Genomic DNA, 21,029 nt, shown 5'->3' with positions numbered 1-21,029 from the left:
AGCTGTCCACACAGCAGGCACATCCCCACGTCTCCTCTCACATAGCTGTTCCTGTGCCCAACCTGGTGTCTCCATGCCCAGCCGGCCAAAGACCCACACCCACCCAGGTGTCCCCACACCTCCGTTGGTATCCCCATATCCACCCACATGTCCTGCTTCAGGCCAGCCATGCACAGCCCAGGGCTGCAGCAAGGACACAAAGACATCTTAGGGGAGAGGAACTTTATTTGGGGCTCAGTTGGCCGCCAGCACGGAGTCGATCCATTCGCGGAGCTCGGTGACACGAGCGTAGACAGCGGGCACAGAGGTGGAGCAGGTGCTGCTGCCCCACGAGACGATGCCCACCAGCGTCCAGGCGCCGTCCTTCTGGCACACCAGCGGGCCCCCGGAGTCACCCTGCGGGCAGAGGGGTGAGGATGCGGCTGCGGAGCCGGGGGGGCCGCGGGCACGGGGAGCCGGGGGTTTGGGGCTGCGCTTTGGGGCAGGGGCACCCACCGAGCAGGAGGAGGCTCCATCGGCCCCGGCGCACACCATCACGTCGTAGATGCGGAAGCCCCAGTACTGCTTGCACTGCGCGTTGGTGAGCAGGGGAAGGGCCGCTTGCTGCAGGATGGCCGGCGTGTTTGCATCTGTCGGAGAGCGGGAGGCATCCATCAGTGCCGGCTCAGCCCGGGGCTGGGGGTAAAGACGGGGAGGGGGCCACGGCCACGGTACCGTTGGCGTTGAGGAGCCCCCAGCCCGTGGTGACGCAGGTCAGGCCCCCGGGGAAGTCGTCGGTGGCCTGGGGCAGGCAGACGGGCGCCACGCGGGCGTTCAGCTGCGCTGGGGTGGCCAGCTTGATCAGCGCGATGTCGTTGCGGATGGTCAGCGCGCTGTAGTTGGGGTTCCGGAAGACCTGCGGCAGCGGCAGCACTGACAGCGCCCGCACCCCGAGTGGGGCACTGCGTGCTGGGGGATGCATGGGGACCCACTGTGCTCACAGCTGCCCTGGGGGTGGGGACCACAAAGCCAGCGCTGGAGGGGACCCCAGGACCCAGGCAGGGATCCCATCAGCACGGGGACTGATGGGGGCCCGCTGGGCAGAGCTCCATCCTTGCGGAACCGGGGATGGCACTGGGACCCAAACCCGAGGGCCCAGAGGGACCCAGCACCACGAAGAAGGACTCTGTGGGGATGCGAGTCCTCATACAAAGGGGAATGAGGACCATGAGAGGACCCAACCCCGTGGACGTGGGGCACCCATCCCTGCAGCGCCGCCAGCACTGAGCTCGGCACCTGCAGGCACGCGGCCCAATGCTGGCAGTACCTTGGCGACGCCCAACCTCTGCACATCACTGGAGGCCGTCTCCTGGTCGTACTCGCCCAGCACCACGGTGTCAGTGGTCCTGGGCAGGGCAGGCGCTGAGCCCCGGGAACACGGACAGCCCCGGTTCCGCGTCCGCCCCAAGGCTGCCCCACGCTTACCTGACCCCACAGTGGGCAGCGGTGACCACCCATTCCTCGCTGATCAGCGACCCACCACAGAAGTGGAAGTTGCCATAGCGCTGCCGGAGAGAGCGGCTGTCAGCCCCACAACCGTGTGGGCCCTTCCCCATCTCCATTCCTAGCCCCTTCCCCATCCCCATCCCCTTCCCCATCCCCATCTCCTTCCCTATCCCCATCCCCATCCCCATCCCCATCCCCATCCCCATCATTGCCACCCATTCTGGTGGGCGCTCACCTGCAGGGACACCTGCCAGGGCCAGGACCCGGGCACCGCCGGCTCCCCGTTGACGATGCGGTTGTAGCCGCGGATGACGGGCGTGATGGCAGGCACGCCGCAGCCTGCGGGACAGGGACAACCGTGGGGCCTCGGCCACCTCAGCCCCGCACCCCAAACCCCGCCCCGCACCCCCCCGCCTCCCTGCCCTGCCCCACGCACTCGGCAAAGAGCGGGTGGCACGGGCAGAGCCCACCAGCGCCAGGCAGCCCAGCAGCCACAACAGAGCCATTGCCACTCGCAGGAGACAGGCTGGGCACGGGGCACAGCGCTTCTTATGGCCGCGGCCCTGCGCTGACCTTGTGCCGTGACCTCCAGAGATAGCACGGCACCGTGTGGGACCGGCACCTGGCACCACGGCCGTCATCCACCCCTGGGAACTGCCCCAGACTGCTTGGATGGGGACCAGCCACTGCCAGGCGGCCTTCCTGGAAACGTCCCCAGTGGGCACCGTGCCTGTGTGCACCCACTGTGTGCTGGGTGTGCCTGGCAGCCTGCTGCCCGTGATGGAGGTGGTCCTGCTTCCTGTGTCCGTGGTGGACACTGTGCTGCTGGGCACCAGCTTAGTGTGAGCTGGCTGTGTTCCCTGCCACCACAGTGAGAATGGTGTCCCTGGTGTTGATGGGGACTGAGCCAGGATGTGAGTGTGGTTCCAAGGAATAGACTGAGATCTGGTGCACTGAGTACTGGGCTCCCTCTGCACGTTGGGAAGCACTTCTGCATGGTGCAAATGGGAGTGACGGCACAGGTAGCCAGCGCAGTGCTGGGAGCAGGGACCATGGGGACACCAAGGGTGATGTTCTCCTGCAGCAGCTGCTGGCCTGCACCTTGGGATGATGCTCAGGGCTCTGCTGGACTGCCCTAGACTGGGCATAGGACAGCTGGGACAGCTTTGGGATCCAATCGATGGTGGAGATCAGAGGGACAGAACCCAGTCCTTGGGTGCTGTGGACACCACAGAGACCCAAAACCAAGGATGAGGAGGACCAAGAGCTCCCTGGGAGCATGATCCCCGCTGCATGAGGGAAGAGTGACACCACAGGGCTCTGACTCTCAGGACAAAATGCAGCAGGCTGAACTCCTGTGCTGGCCAAAGCACCATGCAGGGACTCAGTCCTACAGCAGTGGTAGCTCAGCTGCGGCAGACCTGTGCACGGAAGCAGGACCACCTCCATCACGGGCAGCAGGCTGCCAGGCACACCCAGCACACAGTGGGTGCACACAGGCACGGTGCCCACTGGGGACGTTTCCAGGAAGGCCGCCTGGCAGTGGCTGGTCCCCATCCAAGCAGTCTGGGGCAGTTCCCAGGGGTGGATGACGGCCGTGGTGCCAGGTGCCGGTCCCACACGGTGCCGTGCTATCTCTGGAGGTCACGGCACAAGGTCAGCGCAGGGCCGCGGCCATAAGAAGCGCTGTGCCCCGTGCCCAGCCTGTCTCCTGCGAGTGGCAATGGCTCTGTTGTGGCTGCTGGGCTGCCTGGCGCTGGTGGGCTCTGCCCGTGCCACCCGCTCTTTGCCGAGTGCGTGGGGCAGGGCAGGGAGGCGGGGGGGTGCGGGGCGGGGTTTGGGGTGCGGGGCTGAGGTGGCCGAGGCCCCACGGTTGTCCCTGTCCCGCAGGCTGCGGCGTGCCTGCCATCACGCCCGTCATCCGCGGCTACAACCGCATCGTCAACGGGGAGCCGGCGGTGCCCGGGTCCTGGCCCTGGCAGGTGTCCCTGCAGGTGAGCGCCCACCAGAATGGGTGGCGATGATGGGGATGGGGATGGGGATGGGGATGGGGATGGGGATGGGGATGGGGATGGGGATGGGGATGGGGATGGGGATGGGGATGGGGATGGGGATGGGGATAGGGAAGGGGATGGGGATGGGGAAGGGGATGGGAATGGGGAAGGGGCTAGGAATGGAGATGGGGAAGGGCCCACACGGTTGTGGGGCTGACAGCCGCTCTCTCCGGCAGCGCTATGGCAACTTCCACTTCTGTGGTGGGTCGCTGATCAGCGAGGAATGGGTGGTCACCGCTGCCCACTGTGGGGTCAGGTAAGCGTGGGGCAGCCTTGGGGCGGACGCGGAACCGGGGCTGTCCGTGTTCCCGGGGCTCAGCGCCTGCCCTGCCCAGGACCACCGACACCGTGGTGCTGGGCGAGTACGACCAGGAGACGGCCTCCAGTGATGTGCAGAGGTTGGGCGTCGCCAAGGTACTGCCAGCGTTGGGCCGCGTGCCTGCAGGTGCCGAGCTCAGTGCTGGCGGCGCTGCAGGGATGGGTGCCCCACGTCCACGGGGTTGGGTCCTCTCATGGTCCTCATTCCCCTTTGTATGAGGACTCGCATCCCCACAGAGTCCTTCTTCGTGGTGCTGGGTCCCTCTGGGCCCTCGGGTTTGGGTCCCAGTGCCATCCCCGGTTCCGCAAGGATGGAGCTCTGCCCAGCGGGCCCCCATCAGTCCCCGTGCTGATGGGATCCCTGCCTGGGTCCTGGGGTCCCCTCCAGCGCTGGCTTTGTGGTCCCCACCCCCAGGGCAGCTGTGAGCACAGTGGGTCCCCATGCATCCCCCAGCACGCAGTGCCCCACTCGGGGTGCGGGCGCTGTCAGTGCTGCCGCTGCCGCAGGTCTTCCGGAACCCCAACTACAGCGCGCTGACCATCCGCAACGACATCGCGCTGATCAAGCTGGCCACCCCAGCGCAGCTGAACGCCCGCGTGGCGCCCGTCTGCCTGCCCCAGGCCACCGACGACTTCCCCGGGGGCCTGACCTGCGTCACCACGGGCTGGGGGCTCCTCAACGCCAACGGTACCGTGGCCGTGGCCCCCTCCCCGTCTTTACCCCCAGCCCCGGGCTGAGCCGGCACTGATGGGTGCCTCCCGCTCTCCGACAGATGCAAACACGCCGGCCATCCTGCAGCAAGCGGCCCTTCCCCTGCTCACCAACGCGCAGTGCAAGCAGTACTGGGGCTTCCGCATCTACGACGTGATGGTGTGCGCCGGGGCCGATGGAGCCTCCTCCTGCTCGGTGGGTGCCCCTGCCCCAAAGCGCAGCCCCAAACCCCCGGCTCCCCGTGCCCGCGGCCCCCCCGGCTCCGCAGCCGCATCCTCACCCCTCTGCCCGCAGGGTGACTCCGGGGGCCCGCTGGTGTGCCAGAAGGACGGCGCCTGGACGCTGGTGGGCATCGTCTCGTGGGGCAGCAGCACCTGCTCCACCTCTGTGCCCGCTGTCTACGCTCGTGTCACCGAGCTCCGCGAATGGATCGACTCCGTGCTGGCGGCCAACTGAGTCCCAAATAAAGCTTAATTTCCCCAACGTGTCTTTGTTTTTTGCCTCCAGGCGAGCAGCGCTGCGCTCTGATCCCCACGCGCAGGGCAGGGCCACTGAGCACGGGTTGGTGCTGGTGGCACAGGGACACACGTGCAGCACAGCGGGGCAGGCAGTGCACAGCGCAGTGCTGTGCAGCGCATGGAGCCACCTTAACGCCCGGCGGAGGGGACGGAGGGGACGCAGGGCCAGGCTCCACCGCTGTGTGCACTGGGGCCGGTGGGGAATGTGGTGCTGCAGCTGGGGGGATGGGACTGAGGGTCTTGAAGTGTCTGTGAAGGACCCAGAGGGGTCACTGAGGTGTCCCCGGGGTTCCCAGCCCCAGGGGTGCCATGTGCCGGCAGTGCTGCTGACCCTGGGGCACACGGGGTCCCCTCACCCCATTGCAGACCCCGAGCAAACGCCCCACCGTGTGACATGGCAGCCATGGGAACCACTGGAATTGTACAAGGTTAGATGGGATGCGTGGAATACAAATGAGATGGTGATAGGGATGGCTACACAGACAGGGCCTGGGTGGAGATGGGACAGGGATGGGAGGGCTGGTGGGACAGGTCCGGGCAAAGGATGGGCAATTATTGGGTGGGGACAGGGAAGGAACACGATGGAAGAGAAAGGTAACAGTGACAGGATGGACATGAGGACAGGAGATGGGGACACGGACAGGACAGCCCTACAGATCTTCTGGTTGCCTCTTTCCTCCTAGCAGAGCTCCTGGACAAGATGATGGTGGGCACCTGCAGCCACTACAGCCAGCTGGAGCTGCCAGAGGTGGCCATGCTCTTCCTGGAGCTGCAAGGCTCCCAACGTGGCCCAGCTGAGCAGCAGGGATAGGGATGGGGCTGGTGCCACACGGGTGTTGTGGTCCCCACGGTGCGGGATGCAGCTGGGTCCTGAGTGAGGACGGTGACTGGCACTTGGGCACACAGCAACAGGGCTGGGGGTCACAGTGGGAGCCGAGGCAGGAGCACAGGAATAGGGCAGGGGGTGGATGCACAGAGTCAGGTCTGTCCTGTGCACCAGGTACATGCTGGGGCACTGCAGCAAGCCCTGTGAGCCCACACTCCGACTCTGGGTGCCTGTGGCCCAAGGCTACCATGGTACCCACTGCCCTGGCACTGCCTCCCTCTGCACAGCAGCTTCATTGCAGCCTGGGTGTAGGTGCCAGATGAGCACAGCAAAATGTGGGTGGCTGTGGGCTGTGCAGCACTGCAACTTGGCTGCTGCTTGTGCCCATGGCCATTGCCACGTCCTGTTCCACATCAAGATGCTATGAGCAAGCCCATGTTATTGCTCTATCATAAAGCGTGTAGCATCCCAGCCATGCTCCAGCACTGCTGCTTTTTGGGGACAGGACACCCCAGCTGCTCCCACAGGGTGCCACTCCCAGCACCACACACACACAGCCAGGCACCAGGGGCATTTCTAGGCAAATCTTTATGCTGCTGTGGGACCAGGGGGCTGAGTTTTGGGGGCGGCTGCAACTCCACGGCTCCGGGAACCGGAGGAAGCTTCGCCAGTGTTCAGAAGGCACCAATGTCGGTTTGCATTTCAGTTACAGCCGGTACAGCAAAACCACCAAGACTTGAAATGCAAAGGTTCGAGCCCCTCATCCCCCCTGGCTGCCCCTCACCCCCTCCCCCATTGCTCAGGACAGCATTCTTCATCTCCTCGCCGCCGCTCCTTGGCTTGGTCTGTCTGTGCCACAGCGCTACATCAGCTGGCTGATGTGCCGACGGAGCCTGCAGCGTCGTCCCAGGGCACTGGGGCAGCCCCACTGCCAGCCCCATCTCAACTGGAGCAGATGAACGAACACAGCAGGGAGAAATTGCACCCCTGGCACTGTGAGCGTGGCTCTGAAACCAACGTTGAGAGGAAGAGGAGGGAAGGGGATGACGGCCACGGCCCCTCAGCCCTGCGTGAGTCTCTATGTACAGGTCTGTTACGCCGGGCAGAGGGCCGCGGGGGGGCAGCGGCACAGGGCCATCACATGGCGGCCAGCTGGCCCAGCACCATCCTGAACTGCTGCGTGCTGTTGGCGAGGTCCTTGACGCGCTCCACCATGTCCTTGGAGGCAGCAGGTGACGGGTAGTGCAGCGCGGCAGCTTTGGTGCTCACCACGATCTCCTTGAGCATCTCACACAGGAGGTTGCTGTAGTGTGTCACCTTGTGCCGCACGTCCTGCGCCTTGGCCTGGCGGGACAGCGTGTCGCCGATGAAGACGAGCTTGTGGGCGCTGAGGATGATGAATTTGCTGTGGGCCACGAAGATTTTGGGGGGCTGGTTGGTGCTGACGGCAGTGAAGAAGGCGTCGATGGCGTTGGTGAGCGTGGTGAGGTTGGCCTCGCACTGCTCCAGGTAGAAGAGGAGCAGCTGGCGGTCGGCAGCACACAGGGCCCCCCCGCCCCGCGCAGGGCCATAGTGCTGGGGAGGGCTCCAGTTGGACAGGTCGTTGTCGATGGGCCGCGTCACCTCCTGCTCCAGACGCTCAAACTGCTTCAGCTGTGGGGAGAGATGGGTGTGAGGACGGGCAGGGCGGCGTCTGAGCCCCACGGCGATGGCTGCGTCCCAGGGATGCTGCATGGGACCAGTGCCCCAATCCCCTCTGGCATCAGAGGACAGCCAGACGGTGCGGCGCAGAGCCATGGGGGACTCACGGCCACGGGCACATGGGGAGCAGGAGCCTAAACCTGCTGCCCTCCCCACCTCAGGGTCTCCACTGAGCCGTGCCCTTTCCCCAGCCCCATTACCTGCTGGTGTTCCAGCTGGTCCTTGCTCTGCCGGATAATGTTGCCTTTCTCCAGCAGCTCTTTCTGCGTCTTCTCAAACTCCTCCTTGCCCTGAAAGTAAGGAAAAAGCATGAGAAGGGGCCAAACCACAAACCCTGAGCTCCGCAGCCCCACATCAGGATGCCCTCGGTTCCCAGGGCCGCAGCAGGAGGGCGAGGAGACACAAAGCCCATCCATGTCATCCAGTGCCACAGGGTGCCCCCAGCCCGCACCCACCTGGAGGTGCACGTAGTCGTAGTCCTCCATCCAGCCACTCTCGTGGTTCTCATATGGGCCCTCGGGTGACTCCTGTGCTAGCAGTTTGGGCGGGGAGGGCAGGGGCCGCGACTGGATGCTGCTGGCCTTGTCAGAGGGGTGTGTGGGCCCGTGGCCATTGCCCTCGGGCACCGGCTTTGTCCGTTTGAAGAGCAGAGAAGCATTGCCATGCAGGAAGGAGGCGAGCTGCTTGGTGTCATCAGGCACGCCGCGCGAGTACATGACGAAGAGCTCCAAGTCATCCGTGCCCGGCTTGCCAGCCACCAAGGCGCTGGGGGCCCAATGGCACGCATCCAGAGCTTGGCTGTGCCGCCCCAGGGCCTGGTAGACCTCCTCCATCTTCTGCAGCTGCTTGCTGAGCTTGGCGTACAGCGAGCGGTCCGAGGCCTGGGCGGCGTTGCCCACCGCCCCCCGGGCGAACTCCAGCAGCTCCCGGAGGGCCGCCTGCACGCCCTCGGCCGCCCCGCGGATGCCGGCAGCGTTGGCCTCCATGTGCTCGGGGCTGCGCCAGTTGGTGCTGATGAAGGACATGAGGCAGGAGACGGCGCCGCTGACGCCGAGCTGGAGCTTGGCCAGCATCTCCATGGCAGCGTCCAAGTCCATGGAGAACTCTCTGCCGGGCCCTTTGGCCGGCTCCTTCACGGGCACCGTGTCCAGCGAGGAGGTGGAGATGTTGCTGCGGGTGCTGCCCGTGCTGGAGGCCGAGAGACGCTTGGTGTCAGCCGCCTTGGCCTCGCGGTCCACCTGCGGCGGGACATCGTAGATGTACTCACCCTCCGTGTCCACCGAGCCCTTGCCGGGGGCGTGCAGGTCCCGTGGCACGTCGTACACCTCCTGCGAGGGGAAGGCTGACCCCCCCAGCTTCTTAAGGCTGGGAGGCACGTCGTAGATCTCGTGGGAGAGCGAAGACTCGGGGGCGGCTTTCCCGGCTGCCGGTGGCACATCGTAGACATCCTCCGGCAGGTAGGGCTCCTGCTGGGTGAGCACCGGGGGATGGCGGGGGGGCTCAAAGGCTTTCTGCTTGGCAAAGGCAGGGGGCACATCATACGTCTCCTCCCGCATGGGGCCGTCCGGCACGTCCTTGCTGACGGAGGGCGGCACGTCGTATACCTGCAAGGGCACCGCCAGGCAGCGTCAGTGCAGCTGGAGCCACTCGTGCACACCAGCCCCGCTCCCGTGTGCCCGCCGCGTGGCAGGGAGGCAGAGCCCTGCACGTGCCCAAGGTTCTGGCTGCACCCTGTTGCACGTAAGCACTGGCTCTGGGCATGCCATGGGCACGTGGAAGGAGATGCGCACGCCGCAGCCCAGCAGCACCCCCACCCTCACGTGTCTCTTTTGGTGCACAAGTTTTCCCCATGGAACTTACGGTTTGGTGCAGGTTCTTCTCCACGCTGGGGGGCACATCGTAGATCTCCTGCCCCGTGTCCTGCCCATTGGGACCCTTGACTGCCATGGGGGGGGTGTCATAGACCTGCCGGGAGGAGACAGGACGGCGTGTCAGAGGCAGGAGAGCGGCCCCAGCACCCACGCAGCGGGGACCCCGGCTCAGCCCAGCACTGGGTGCCGCATCCCCGCAGCCTGTCACCCCATTGCCAACCCGCAGCCCTCCAAGCCGCCCCACAAGCAGCCCCACTTTCCATCTGACCTGGCTGGGCAGCGCACCGCGCACGGGCGGCACATCGTAGATCTCCTGGGAGCCCGAGGAGAGGAGGTGGCGGGGAAAATCGTATTCATCCTGCTCGCCCTTGGGGGAGTCATAGATGTACGCCTGCCCCACGCGCGTGGGCAGCAACACCTAGGAGAGAGGAGAAGGGCTGAGCCCGGCGCATCCCCTTGCTCCTGCCCTCTCCGAGCCCATCCCGGTGCCGGATGCGGAACGGCACGCTGCGATCACCGGGCGCCGGGCGCCCACGCGAGGGCGCTCCCCGGCCAGCCCGCCGCTGTCACCGCGCTCAGTGCAGTGACGCCGGAGGGACGGAGATGAGATCACCGGTTATTTATAGCAGCGAGCCTCGGCTAGAGACAAAGCCCAGCCGGCACGGCCGCCCTGCGCGAATGGAAACGGTGACCTGGAGATTAATTTGGGTACCGAAGGACCCGCCGATGCCCGGAGGATGTGCCCAGGTCCCTGCCCGCATCTCGGTGCAATGTGGTGCGTGGCAGCCACAGGAGGTTGTGGGATGCTCTCAAGCAAAGGGGTGCCCTGGCCACGAGGCACCGGCGCTCGGTGGCCCCTTTTACTCGCTGGATCAGGGCCGTCTCCTCCCCCTCCTCCGTAAGCCCACACCACAGATCGGAGCCCGAGCAACTCCCAGCCCCACAGCACCCACCCACCACTGCACCCAGAGCCCCGTCTCACCTTTCCCGACGGCTTGGACCCTTCCCAGCTCCTCGCATCCAAAGACGGGGGCACCTGGTAGATGTCCTGAGCCTGTGCCACCGAGGGAGGAACCTGGTATATATCCTGGGGGGGGCTGGCAGAGCCCACAGGGTACGCGTCCGCCGCTTGGCTCAGGGCCGGGGGCACCTGGTAGATCTCCTGCCCGGCGCTGGGGAAGGCGTGGGGCGGCGTCTGCTTCGGGTAGGCTGGAGGCTGCTTGGCCGGAGCCGGGGGAAACTGTCCGGTGGGCGCCGAGCCCGAGTAGAGGCCCTGCTGCCCCTTGCCGGGAGCCGGCATCAAGTAGACATTGTCCCCTTGGGGCACGTAGGAAGGGTGCATGGGGGTGTACTGCGAGGCGGGCGACAGCGGGCTGTACCCCCCTTGGTGGTGGTAGGGCAACGTGGGCTGTGGGACTGGTGGCGCCTGGCCCTGCCCCAGCCCGGCCGCTTGCTGCTGCTGCTGCTGCTGCTGCTTCTTGTCGTACATCCCCACCAGGATCTTGAGGCGGTTCCCCGGCACGATGCCCTGGCGGCCGTGCAGGGAGCAGAGCCACCAGCCGTCCAGGCCCTGCGTGTTGCGCTCCAGCACCGTCATGATGTCGCCTTTGCGGAAGGAAAGCTCGTCCGGCGACTCGGCCACATTGTCGTACAGCGCCTTGGCCAGCACGTTCTGCAAGAGAGCCCCGCGCCGGGGCGAGTCGGGAGTCATCCCGGATCATAGGGCTGCCCGGCACCCGACGCGGCCCCGGCGCTCTTCCTCCTCGCTCAACCCATCCTTCCCGGAGGTGGTGCCGGGAAGGGGACGGACCCCCCGCGCCTCCCGGTTTCGGGGACCTCCTCTGCCTTTCCCTCCCCTTCCCGCCGGGGAGGAAGTGCCATGGAGATGACTCAGCCCGCACAGAGAATTCCCCCCCGGCCGCCGGGCGGGCAGAGGGCACGCGTGTGTGTGTGGGGAGGGGGGCACGCGTGTGTGTCCGTGCCCGCTGCCGGCCCCCTCCCGCCGGCGATGCCGCGGTGCCCCGTGCGGTCCTCCCGCCCTCGGTGCCCTCCTGCCGCCGTGCTCACGGCGCGCCCGGCAGCGCTCCGCAGCCCCGCAATGGAAGCGGCCCCCGATCCCCGTCACCCGCAGCCGCGGGACGAGCCGTGCCCGGAGCGGAGGGGCGGCACCGACCGCCACCGGCGGCTCTACGCGGCACGCCGTCCCCGGGGCCGGAGGGGGGGCGGTGGCGTTGACGGCGGGGCCGCGATCCGCTCCCGGAGGCCCCGTCCGCCCCTTCCCCGCCCGACGGCCCCCCCGCTCCCGGCGCTCGGGGTCCGGCCGCGCCGTTGCGAGCGGAGCCGCGCCGACCGCCGCGCCCGGTCCGGCCCCCCGCCGCCCGGCCTCCCCCCGGCCCCCGCCGCCCGCCCCGCAAGGTGACCCCGCTCACCAGGTAGTTCATCTTCGCCCGGCGGGCGCGGCCCCGCGGCGAGCGCGGCCCTACTGCGATGCGGAGAGCCGGGGCCTGCGGCGGGCGGCCGGCCGGGATGGCGGTGGCGGCGGCGGCGGCCGCGCCGGAGGGATCATTCCAGCGCCGTGCCAGCCCGGGCCCGCCGGCCCCGCCCCGCCCATGGGCTGCGCCGCACCGACGGGAGGCGGCGCTGCGGCGGGAGGGAGCGGGGCCGCGCCGGGGGCCGGGGGGGGCGGGCTCGGGGACGGGGCCGGCGGTCCTATCGCCGTCCGTCGGGGCTTCCCTGCCCTTTTAGGGCTTTTCCTGCCCGTGGGAGGCACGAGGCCGCCCTGGGCGCTGCCCGTCGAGGCCGCGATGCCGCCCCGCAGCCGTCCGTCCCCTCGGGGGCGGTGGAGCTGCGGTCGCGTCCGCAGACCGCAGGCGGAACTCGGCGGCTTCCGCTCCGCGGTGACGGCGTGGGGCCGCACCGGGAGCTGGGGAGCTGCGCGGCTCCGAGGGTCACCGACCGGCTGCCGTCCCAGCCGGGCACCGCGGTGTCCCATCCCCGCAAGGAACGTTCCGTGCTGCTCCCCGAGCAGCCCCGAGGAAATTCGGTGCCGAAAGGAAAAGTTAAGGGAAATTCCACGTGGAGCGGACATGGGGAAGGTGCTGCAGGACCCAGTTTCAGTGACAGCACAAGAAGTGGTTTCAAACTAACAGGGCAGATTTGGGTCGGAGCTGAGGAAGAAGTTCTTCGCACTCAGGGCGGTGAGGCGGTGGCACAGGCTGCACACAGAGCTGGTGCTGCCCCATCCCTGCAGACAGCCAAGGTCAGGGAACGGGGCTGTGAGCACTGCTGGAGCTGTGGGTGTCCCTGCTCAGCGCAGGGAGTGCGAGCAGATGGCCTTTAGGGTCCCTTCCCACTCAAACCATCCTATGATTCAACGATTCCATGACATGCCAGTGAGCCCAGCCCAGGACCGAGTGGAGGCACAGCTCTGTGGGACCGCTGTGAGGGGAAGGGGTGGCACTGGGCCCTGCGTGGGGCTGGAGCTGCCCCAATGGGAGCAGGGGCCCCGTGTGGAGCACAGGCTTTTGGCTTCTGGCTTTTGGCCGCTTCCTCACGGCTCCGTCCTTCGGAAAGCTGCCTCCCGCCTCCCGGAGCAGCAATAGGATTACACGGGACTGAGTCTCCTAGCAATGAACGGATAAATAAATCCTGTAAGGCAGCCGGGGATTTATTAGACTTCAATATTGGGGAAATAATGAGGACATTCCTCTTGGCTTGTAATATCACGGGACACAACAGGATCACAACAGGGCTTTATCCCCGTGCCTTTCTGGGTGCTGGGCACACGTTCACCAGGGGCAGGGACGTTTTGTCAGGCTCCAGCCAGCCCTGCTCCTTCCCAAAGGGCTGCCCGTGCCCTGGCACAGCCCATAGCTTGTCCTGGGAGAAAATAGTCACGTTCCCGTTCTCTGCAGTCTGCGCAATGGGGAGCTGGGATGGATCCCACACGGGACCCCGCAGCAGAGCCGTGGGGCGGGCGCACACAATGGCAGCCTTGTTTGGGGCCGAGCACAAGGGGCCGTTCAGCACTGCCCAAACAGCTCCCAGCCCACGGGGATGCGGCAGTCATTCGGGGGGAGTGCAGTCGGGGGCTCTGGGCCAGGCCCTCTGCGGGAGGGCAGGTGGTGGAAATAGCAAACGAAGTGCTCTTCTAATGTGTTTTATCCTTTTTTTTTTTTTTTTTCTCCCCAATTCCTAAGCAGCCAAGCTGTGTTTTCTGCAGCCCTGTTAATCACTCCTCATCTTCAGGAAAGGGAGGCAAGAAACACATGATCCAAGCAAGGAAACATGCAGGACGCCGGGGAGGGCTGGCAGAGGACAGCAGAGCAGAGCCCTGTGCTGGAACTGGAGCTGCCACCTCCCGCCGGCCCCCACCCTGCCCGGGGTGCAGCAGGGCTGGGACAGCACGGGGACGGCCTGGGACGGGCGTCAGAGGCACAGCCATTCCCTGCTGCTATGGAACGACTGGCTTGGAAGCGCTGGGAGGGCGCAGATGTCTGTCCCAGCAGCCCCGCTTTGGTGCCGTCCCATTTCAGGCTCGTTGAAGCAGGTTGATGCACCCTGTGTGTAACGCGGCCAAGGGCTCCCCGAGCACGTGGTGTTTTGTTCATGTCCATCTCCAGCGCATCCCCAGCACAAGGGCTGACTCAGCAGCCAACACGTGAGCCCAGAGCTCAGCCCAGGCTCGGGGCCGAGGCACGGGGCCAACGCCGGCAGCGAGGATGGGGTGGTGCTGGCGTGGAACAGTGCAGGAGGTGGCCGTGGCTGCCCGTGCCCTACAGCATCCCATGGGGACGGCCCAGGGAGCTGGGAGGACCGGGGGCACGCAGACACCACACAGGGATTTCCACAATGGTGGTCGCACGCTTGTAACAGTGACCCTCAATTTCTCTGCCTTCCGCTTCCCAAAGCAGCCAGGCTGTGAGCACACGGAGCGCCAGGATGGAATACTTTATTCACATGAACAGACCCTGGCCCGGCCTGCCTGCCGCAGCTGCTCTCAGCTCCTCGATGGAGCAAACAAGGGAGGATTTCTTCATCGGCTTGCTTCAAAAACCCCCAGCACCATCAGACCCCGCAGACAAGTGCAGACAGTTCGGCTTTGTCTGGGCAAGAGCGAGGAGGGGCAGGGGAGGCTGCGGAGCTGGCAGAGCGGAGAGCAGGGCTCCAGCCTCACAGCCTGTGCAGCAGCCACAAAGCCTTCCTGCAACCCCTCTCACCACCGCACACGTCAGCAGAGCTGGATTCTGGTTTGCGTGCAAGCACGGCAGCACCCAGCGGTGGGGAAGGATCGGTGCCACGGGGTCACTTCCGTCACCTGCCGGGTGATGGGACCCTCACAGCACACCCTGCCCACAGACAAGCACCCTCCCCAAACATTACAGTAAAAGGAAAAACCTGCTGAGACGTGCAGGCTTGGGTAGAGAACAGTTTCCGTGCCCTGCGGCCAGGCGGGGGCTGGCATCCCCCAGCTGGGGCACAGAGCCAGTGGGACCCCACGGCCATCCCCGGCCCTCACGGCTTCATTCTGCTCAGTCTGATGTCGCGCTCGATCTCAAACTGCCTGTGGTCCACGCGCTCCAGGAACGCCTTCCTCTCGATGTACCTGCAGGGAGCAGAGGCAGAGGTGGTGTTAGCAGCTCCTGTGGCTGGGAAAAGGGGACCAAAAGGGACGGGCAGAGGGAAGGGGTGGCTGCCTCCGCCCTCCCGCCCTGTGCATCAGGCATCTGCAGATACTAAGCACTGCAAGGAAGGAAGCGAGCACAAAAAGCACCTTGCTGCTTGTTTATGCCACGCAGATGAATTTTAATGCACTTTGCTGCAAACCTTTGCCACGGACAGCCCGGGGCTGTGCTACTAATTAACCTACAGAGGGAGCGAAATTGCAATTCAAAACAGGAGCAGTAATTGAATCATCACAATTGTTCTGCATTTGTTCTGCAGTGGCAAACACTCAGCTGTCACCACAAGGTCATTGTGCTCAGGCCCAGCTCAGCACAAGGCACGCGAGCTGCTGTGCCCGGCTCGTCCCTGCCTGCAAGCAAGACCAAGAGGAAGGATTGGCATCGCCATGCCTTTCCATTACTTCATCCCAATTTGTGTCAGCAGCTGAGCTCCCTGTGTCGGTCCCCAGCATTATCCCTGCCACCTCGTTTTCACATCTCAGCCCGCCTCGTGCTGACAGAAGTGGGTCAGCTCCTTGCTGCCATACCCAGCTCGGAGTCACCGCTCGGTGCCACAAGGATGATGCGCTGGCTTTGGAGGAGGCTCCATCTGGCCCAGGCAGGGTGAGTGGAACACGTGCTGAGACCTCCACCCCACACCGGCTCAGGAAAGGCAGTGAGGGAGTGCCGCTTCCCGTTGTCCCCACGAGTGACCTGTGCCTGGAGCAGGCCAGGAGAGGTGAGGGGAAGGAAGCTGGGGGGGTTCCTTCGCATATCACAATGTCACGGTGCCTGGGAGTGCGGTTTTCCTCCCCCTCCTGGGCTCAGCACAGACCGCAGGCATGGTCCGTGGGGCAGCCGAGAGCAGACCCCCTCAGCAGGAGGCAGCCCTTGGGCAGAGGCTCACTCCGGGGCACTGATGCAGATCACAGGCCAGGAACAGCCAAAGTAGGAACCACAATGTCATCCCACGGCCAGAGAACAGCACCGTGGGGAACACAGAGGAGTAAATCATCAGCAGGCAGGGAAAGGGGCAGCTTTGATGAACTGCAGGCAGAGGGGGTGCACCTTCTGGGAGAAGAGGCTGCCCCTGCTAATGAGGGTGCTGCGAGGCTTCCACGGTGCCTGCTGTCCCTGCCACTCTCCATCCATCACCAGGGTGAGCCCTCAGGCGCTGCCCGCTGGGCCGGCCCTACAAAGCTGGCCCCATTTGGAGGCTGCTGTACATTTCCATTTATAAAAGACATCAGAGTGACAGAGTGAGACTGCTGCATCCCTTCTCAGCTTCTGTCCCTCCCTGCAGAACCAGGACAGGTCCCTGGGGTCTGACACAGCCTGGGTCCCGCTGCGGGGGAAAGCGGGTCTGGGACAGAAGATACGAGGAGCGGAAAAGCAGAGATGAGGGCAGGTGGGTGCAGGCAGGGGGCAGCAGGTGTCCCCCCGCACCTCGGGCACCACCAGCAGAAAGAAGGGGTGGGGGTGGCCACCATGCAGTGGGGACACGCGGTGTTTCAGCAGGGACACAGTGCTCTCCTCGCCAGGCAGATGTTCCCATCTGCAAGGCAAGGTGTGGAGCAGAGGTCTGTAACGCCCGTAGCGCCAGCAGAGAGGTGGTGCTCTGCTGGGTTGAAGGGTCAGAACCGCTCCTTGCGGTCTTCACAGATGTGTAAATGATTGCTCAAGTGATTGCTGAAGGGGCAGAGGCTGTCAGCCTGCCTTAAGAAAGCAGCCGTTATAAAATTCCGATCCGAAACCCAAACCCAAAGCTGTTGGAATGCAGAAGCTCTGAGTTTTTCCTGCAGACAGAACAAAAGCACAGCTTACATAAAAGTACACTTTACGAGCTGTCCACTAAAGCGGTTCCATCTTCCCAAGCTTAGCAAAGCACTTGCAGTGGAAATGCCACTTCTGATCTTATTATCGTTCCCCGCAGTGCATGTTATTAGCTTTCTGCTTTATTTACAGCACTGTCATTTGCATTTATGACATTTCCATTAACTTCATTGGCGTGAGCACTGCTTGGTGCACACAACCAATGCCCAGCTCTGCCTTAATCTGTAACGCACCTTGCCAGCTGCTCCGGGTTTGCATACGTTTAAATGCAGGGGGATGGCAGGCTGATGCAGCTGGAGCATGCCATTGGAGGAGCAAGATGAAACCATACATCCCCATTGGAGACTTGCTCTTTTTTTTAAAACAAAACAGGGCAAAGGCAATCGTGTTTCCTTGTGGAGCACTGCGTTAGACCGGTTCGGGCCACCAGCAGGTGAGATAAGGAGCAGGCAGGCTGTACGTCAGCTGGGCTTGAGGTCACGAGGCTGTTAGCAGAGCGAGAGGTGTCTGCCTGTACCTGCCGCAGGCCTCACCTGTCCTCCTGTAATACCTAAAGCAGCTTTACGTACCCTTAGAATAAATTCCTAAGAAATCCCACAGGTTTCCCGTGCTCTCTGTGGCACGCGATGGGTTCCTACACACGTAGGAGTGGTGGGAAATGCAGCTCTGCGATCAGATCCAGCCCCCCTTACCCGTCTTTCCCTCGGTTGTGGATTGCCAGCTCCTCCACAATGCCCTCCTCCTCCTTGAAGTTCTCCCAGTCCAGCTTGGACTTCTCCAGTGTGCTCATCTTCTGCTTTTTGGAGCCGATCTTCCCCAGGAGGCTGCTGATACCGCTCGGCCTCTTCACCCTGCGGGAGACAAGGAGCAAACCGTGCTTCAATACAGGGGCCAGCAACGAGCAGCGGGGCTGAGACACATTGTGTGCACACAGTGGCCTGGCTGGTGGCGAGCAGATGGCCGGCAGCCCCAGCAGCTCCAGGCAGGGTCTTGCTGCCCGCAGAGCTGCTCGGCCGCTGCCCTGGAAGCACCGAGTTCATTACACGCACAGCTCGAGTGCTGGCTTTTTTGTCAAAGGGCTTTTTCATTTATCTTCTTAAGAGAACAGAGAGCTTTCAGGCCAAGAGAGATCATTAAATCATCCAGCTTGACCCCTTGTATACACCAGGCCAAGCCATTCCACTGATCACCTCCGTGCTAAGCCCAGCTCTTTGTCTTCGGGTTAAAGTGTTGTTTTCTGGAAGGGATCCAGCCTCAGTGCGTCACCAGTGCTGACAACACATCTAGAAATTAACCATTTCGGCGTTAGGTTCCAACTCGACCTCAGCCAGCTTTAGCTTCTGGCTGCTGCCACTTAGTCTGAGCCCAGACATCCTTTGGATCCCATGCTGCTCTCATCAGTCGTGCACTCACACACCTACGTCTGAATTTCATTTTGTTTTTGACAAACAGCTGGAGCTCTTTGTAACCCCACTGAGACACGTGCTGTCCCAGCCCCTGCACCACTTCTAAGCTTCTGTCCCCCTGCTTAACGCTCCAACCACCTGTAAGACAGGAGCACCAGAACCTGCCACCAGGAACAGCCCTTTGCATGCAAACCTGCTCCTGTCCCATCTCACAGAATGGTTGGGTTGGAAAGGACCTCAAAGACCCTCCATTTTCAATGCCCCGCTGCAGGCTGGCTGTCCCCACCAGCTCTGGCAGCCCATGGCCTCGGGCAGCTCCACGGATGGGGCACCACAGCTCTCTGGGCAGCAGTGCCAGCACCTCACCGCCCTCTCAGTGAAAAACGTTCCCAATACAGCCTAAATCCCATGGGCAGCCCCATCCCATGGCACACCAGCTCGCCGTGCGCTGGGATCCCACACCACTCCCAGCTCCCAGGACCACCTTTGTCCTTCCTCTCCTTGTTCACAGAGGGCTGAAATCCCACCCCGCGTGCCGGGGCCCCCGAAGCTCCGCTTTCTGCTGGGAAAGGCACACAGAGGATTGGGGTCAGCAGGTCGCTGCCGGGGGAAGACAATTCTCAAAGCTTGGAACCAGCAAAGCAAACTCACATTAACCCCTTCTTAAACCAGCCCGGGAGAGTGGGGGGGGGACCAACATCCCGTCAACTCCTTGTTTACACACATTCCAGAGATAGCTCCACGTCTGCAAGGCCCGTGCCTCTGCAAAAAGCCGGAGAGGAAATGATTCTCGTTCCAGAGAAACGGGGGAATGTGGGGAGGGGGCCCAGGTGAGCGGCCGCTGCTCCCAGGCGGCAGCAGGCACGTCCTGCCCCCGCACAGCCGCTCTGTGGAACGCATCCAGAGCTGTCCTTATCGCATCATTAGCGTGCTTTATGCTTCCATAATTTGCAGCCCTCCAAAGCAAAATAATTCCGCAGTTTACATGGAATTAAATCAAAGAAAATGACATCTTTGTGAGCCTCAGCCAGAAGATTCACAGTGCAAGAACGGCTGGCCATGGTCACTTGGGGCTGTAGCTTCCTGATGTAGGTATATGTGGGGGACAAGACCTTGAATTAAGGGAATCTCAGTAAGCTCGGGGTCTGTGGGAAGAGGAGCAGGAGTATCCCAGGGCCTGGCCCTCAAATTTCTTCCAGTCTGTGCACTGCAGAGGAGTGTGCCTGCAGCCTGCAGGGACACGGAGCACACCGGGGGCTCTCCTGTTCACCTTTCTCCCTGAACATCCCATTGAAATGTCCACACCATCATGCAGTAACAGAATTGTGGAATTGTAGGAAGGTTTAGATAGAAAGGACCTCAGAGCCCACCCAGTTCTGTGGGCTGCGTGCCCCTCAGCTCAGGCTGCACAGGGCCCCATCCATGGCCTTGGACACCTCCAGGGATGGGGCACCCACAGCATCTTTGGGCAGCCCGTACAACTTCTCTAGGCAGCACGGCTTCATCCTCACACTGTCCCCCATCCTCCCTTACTCTGCAGGACACGATGGCTCCAAGGATCCTTATCTACAGGTCGCTGGGGGAAGAAACATGGTGCAAGAGGCCCTGGTCCCGTGAATGGGATAAAAATGGAGAGATTCAGTTCTGCGGCCAGGACTGCACGCGAGCCTTGCACAACCACCAGCCCTACTATCAGATGAGCGCTCAGGTTGTGAGCAGAGGAGGTATGACAAACAAGCAGGCAAAACCAAACAAACATTGGGCAAGCATGCCTCGAGGCGCTGCCTGCCGCCGGCCGGGCGGTGTTTGTGTGCAGCAGCTCGCCGTGCCCTGGGCCAGGAGCTGGCAGACTGATGGAGGTTATTTGAAGAGAATCCAAGGGATGGAGGACAAACGTCTGCCACACTTCGATACCTCAGATTGTTTCCAATATGTTGCAGAGGCACTGACTTGTGCAGATAATTAGTGCTGCCATGGGGCTGTGGGTTTCAGCAAGTGGCTTAAGGATGCCCTGAGACAGATCCAAGGAAGCACTACAACTGATCCAACCTGCAATCCGGGCTGGCAGGCGGAAGGTGTTATACGTGAGGTATTCCATAATGTGTTTCTCGGGGCAGACCTAACCTCTCAGATGTACTCACCTTGATGCCCTCAGAGTGGGAGAAGTGAGGATGCAGAAATAGGGGCTGTGTCCCCGGACACCTCTCCAATGCGTGGGAGCCTTCAGGCTCAAACCACAGCATGCACTGGGACCACGTCCGGATTCCTTTGTATGTCTGCGGTGCAGGGTGCAAGGCTACTGCTCCCGAAATGCTGTGGGCTGCTATCAGTGCTGGGATGGGCTGCTTTTGCCCTGCAGCATGGCCTGAAGGACACGTGCAGGTCTGCTGCAGATTCCTCACTCAGCACTGAGCCTTTCATCACCCCGAATAAACCCAGCAGCGAACCTGGGGGTGGGAATTCCTACACCCGTGCCAACATGAAGTAAATGAGAGACATTAAAGTCCAATTAAAAACTTGCTCGGCCTTAAATGCCTCATCTGTTTAAAAAGCAAGTAACGGGGCCTGATTAATTGCATTCAGTGCCAGCATGAGGAATTATTACCCTTTTTGCACTCATTAAGGGTATCTGCTGTGGCATC

At 63.2% G+C, this 21,029-nt stretch overlaps 4 protein-coding genes and 1 pseudogene across 7 annotated transcripts in view; 2 read left to right on the top strand and 3 right to left on the bottom strand.

Moving 5' to 3' along the window:
- Nucleotides 1-33: 33 nt before the first annotated feature.
- Nucleotides 34-2,050, bottom strand: LOC100544825 (chymotrypsinogen A-like). Its single transcript, XM_085235227.1, has 7 exons — nucleotides 1,922-2,050; nucleotides 1,721-1,824; nucleotides 1,465-1,544; nucleotides 1,307-1,385; nucleotides 715-895; nucleotides 496-629; nucleotides 34-396 (listed from the first exon to the last, which is right to left on the bottom strand). Exons 1-7 carry the CDS (start codon nucleotides 1,989-1,991, stop codon nucleotides 235-237), a joined length of 810 nt encoding a protein of 269 aa, XP_085091353.1. The 5' UTR covers nucleotides 1,992-2,050; the 3' UTR covers nucleotides 34-234.
- A 1,099-nt stretch (nucleotides 2,051-3,149) lies between these two features.
- LOC109365201 (chymotrypsinogen A-like) lies at nucleotides 3,150-5,044 on the top strand. Its single transcript, XM_085234615.1, has 7 exons — nucleotides 3,150-3,278; nucleotides 3,376-3,479; nucleotides 3,716-3,795; nucleotides 3,875-3,953; nucleotides 4,365-4,545; nucleotides 4,631-4,764; nucleotides 4,864-5,044. Exons 1-7 carry the CDS (start codon nucleotides 3,209-3,211, stop codon nucleotides 5,023-5,025), a joined length of 810 nt encoding a protein of 269 aa, XP_085090741.1. The 5' UTR covers nucleotides 3,150-3,208; the 3' UTR covers nucleotides 5,026-5,044.
- A 1,438-nt stretch (nucleotides 5,045-6,482) lies between these two features.
- Nucleotides 6,483-12,128, bottom strand: BCAR1 (BCAR1 scaffold protein, Cas family member). Of its 2 annotated transcripts, XM_085234611.1 has the most exons (7): nucleotides 11,915-12,128; nucleotides 10,468-11,157; nucleotides 9,754-9,903; nucleotides 9,475-9,579; nucleotides 8,070-9,218; nucleotides 7,815-7,904; nucleotides 6,483-7,566 (listed from the first exon to the last, which is right to left on the bottom strand). In XM_085234611.1, the coding sequence occupies exons 1-7, from the start codon at nucleotides 11,924-11,926 to the stop codon at nucleotides 7,051-7,053; spliced, it is 2,712 nt and encodes a 903-aa protein (XP_085090737.1). In that variant the 5' UTR covers nucleotides 11,927-12,128; the 3' UTR covers nucleotides 6,483-7,050. The 2 variants fall into 2 exon arrangements, with proteins under 2 accessions (XP_085090737.1, XP_085090736.1); XM_085234610.1 differs by lacking the exon at nucleotides 11,915-12,128 and having other exon boundaries at nucleotides 10,468-11,673.
- Nucleotides 12,129-13,143: 1,015 nt separating this feature from the next.
- On the top strand, nucleotides 13,144-20,906 carry LOC146543453 (uncharacterized; annotated as a pseudogene). Its single transcript, XR_014886032.1, has 2 exons — nucleotides 13,144-15,887; nucleotides 19,928-20,906. The product of XR_014886032.1 is annotated as an uncharacterized LOC146543453 (transcript).
- The window catches only part of CFDP1 (chromatin remodeling protein CFDP1), a 49,214-nt gene continuing 42,605 nt past the window's right edge, over nucleotides 14,421-21,029 (bottom strand). Inside the window, exons 6-8 of one of the 2 annotated variants that reach the window (XM_085234612.1) lie at nucleotides 17,674-17,832; nucleotides 15,697-15,868; nucleotides 14,421-15,090 (exon numbers count right to left, since the gene is read on the bottom strand). In XM_085234612.1, coding sequence (XP_085090738.1) covers nucleotides 15,040-15,090; nucleotides 15,697-15,868; nucleotides 17,674-17,832 — 382 coding nt within the window. In that variant the 3' untranslated portion in view covers nucleotides 14,421-15,039. The remainder of the gene's footprint in view (nucleotides 15,091-15,696; nucleotides 15,869-17,673; nucleotides 17,833-21,029) is intronic. The other variant, XM_085234613.1, reaches the window with a different exon arrangement.

Source organism: Meleagris gallopavo, chromosome 13 (genome assembly GCF_905368555.1).
Source record: "Meleagris gallopavo chromosome 13, MGAL_WU_HG_1.1, whole genome shotgun sequence".
Lineage (NCBI taxonomy): Eukaryota > Metazoa > Chordata > Aves > Galliformes > Phasianidae > Meleagris > Meleagris gallopavo.
Note: the sequence above shows the minus strand (reverse complement) of the source record. Positions and strands in the feature narration are given on the sequence as shown.

Excerpts from the sequence above, each read along its gene's own strand:
- LOC109365201 (XM_085234615.1), top strand. The coding sequence starts at position 3,209 with ATGGCTCTGTTGTGGCTGCTGGGCTGCCTGGCGCTGGTGGGCTCTGCC. Across the intron at positions 3,279-3,375 it reads TGCCACCCGCTCTTTGCCGA|GCTGCGGCGTGCCTGCCATC; the intron begins GTGCGTGGGGCA and ends CCTGTCCCGCAG. Across the intron at positions 3,480-3,715 it reads CCTGGCAGGTGTCCCTGCAG|CGCTATGGCAACTTCCACTT; the intron begins GTGAGCGCCCAC and ends TCTCTCCGGCAG.
- LOC100544825 (XM_085235227.1), bottom strand. The coding sequence starts at position 1,991 with ATGGCTCTGTTGTGGCTGCTGGGCTGCCTGGCGCTGGTGGGCTCTGCC. Across the intron at positions 1,545-1,720 it reads CCTGGCAGGTGTCCCTGCAG|CGCTATGGCAACTTCCACTT; the intron begins GTGAGCGCCCAC and ends TCTCTCCGGCAG. Across the intron at positions 896-1,306 it reads AGAGGTTGGGCGTCGCCAAG|GTCTTCCGGAACCCCAACTA; the intron begins GTACTGCCAGCA and ends CCGCTGCCGCAG.
- BCAR1 (XM_085234610.1), bottom strand. The coding sequence starts at position 11,196 with ATGACTCCCGACTCGCCCCGGCGCGGGGCTCTCTTGCAGAACGTGCTG. Across the intron at positions 9,904-10,467 it reads GGTCCAAGCCGTCGGGAAAG|GTGTTGCTGCCCACGCGCGT; the intron begins GTGAGACGGGGC and ends CCTCTCTCCTAG. Across the intron at positions 9,219-9,474 it reads AGAAGAACCTGCACCAAACC|GTATACGACGTGCCGCCCTC; the intron begins GTAAGTTCCATG and ends GTGCCCTTGCAG.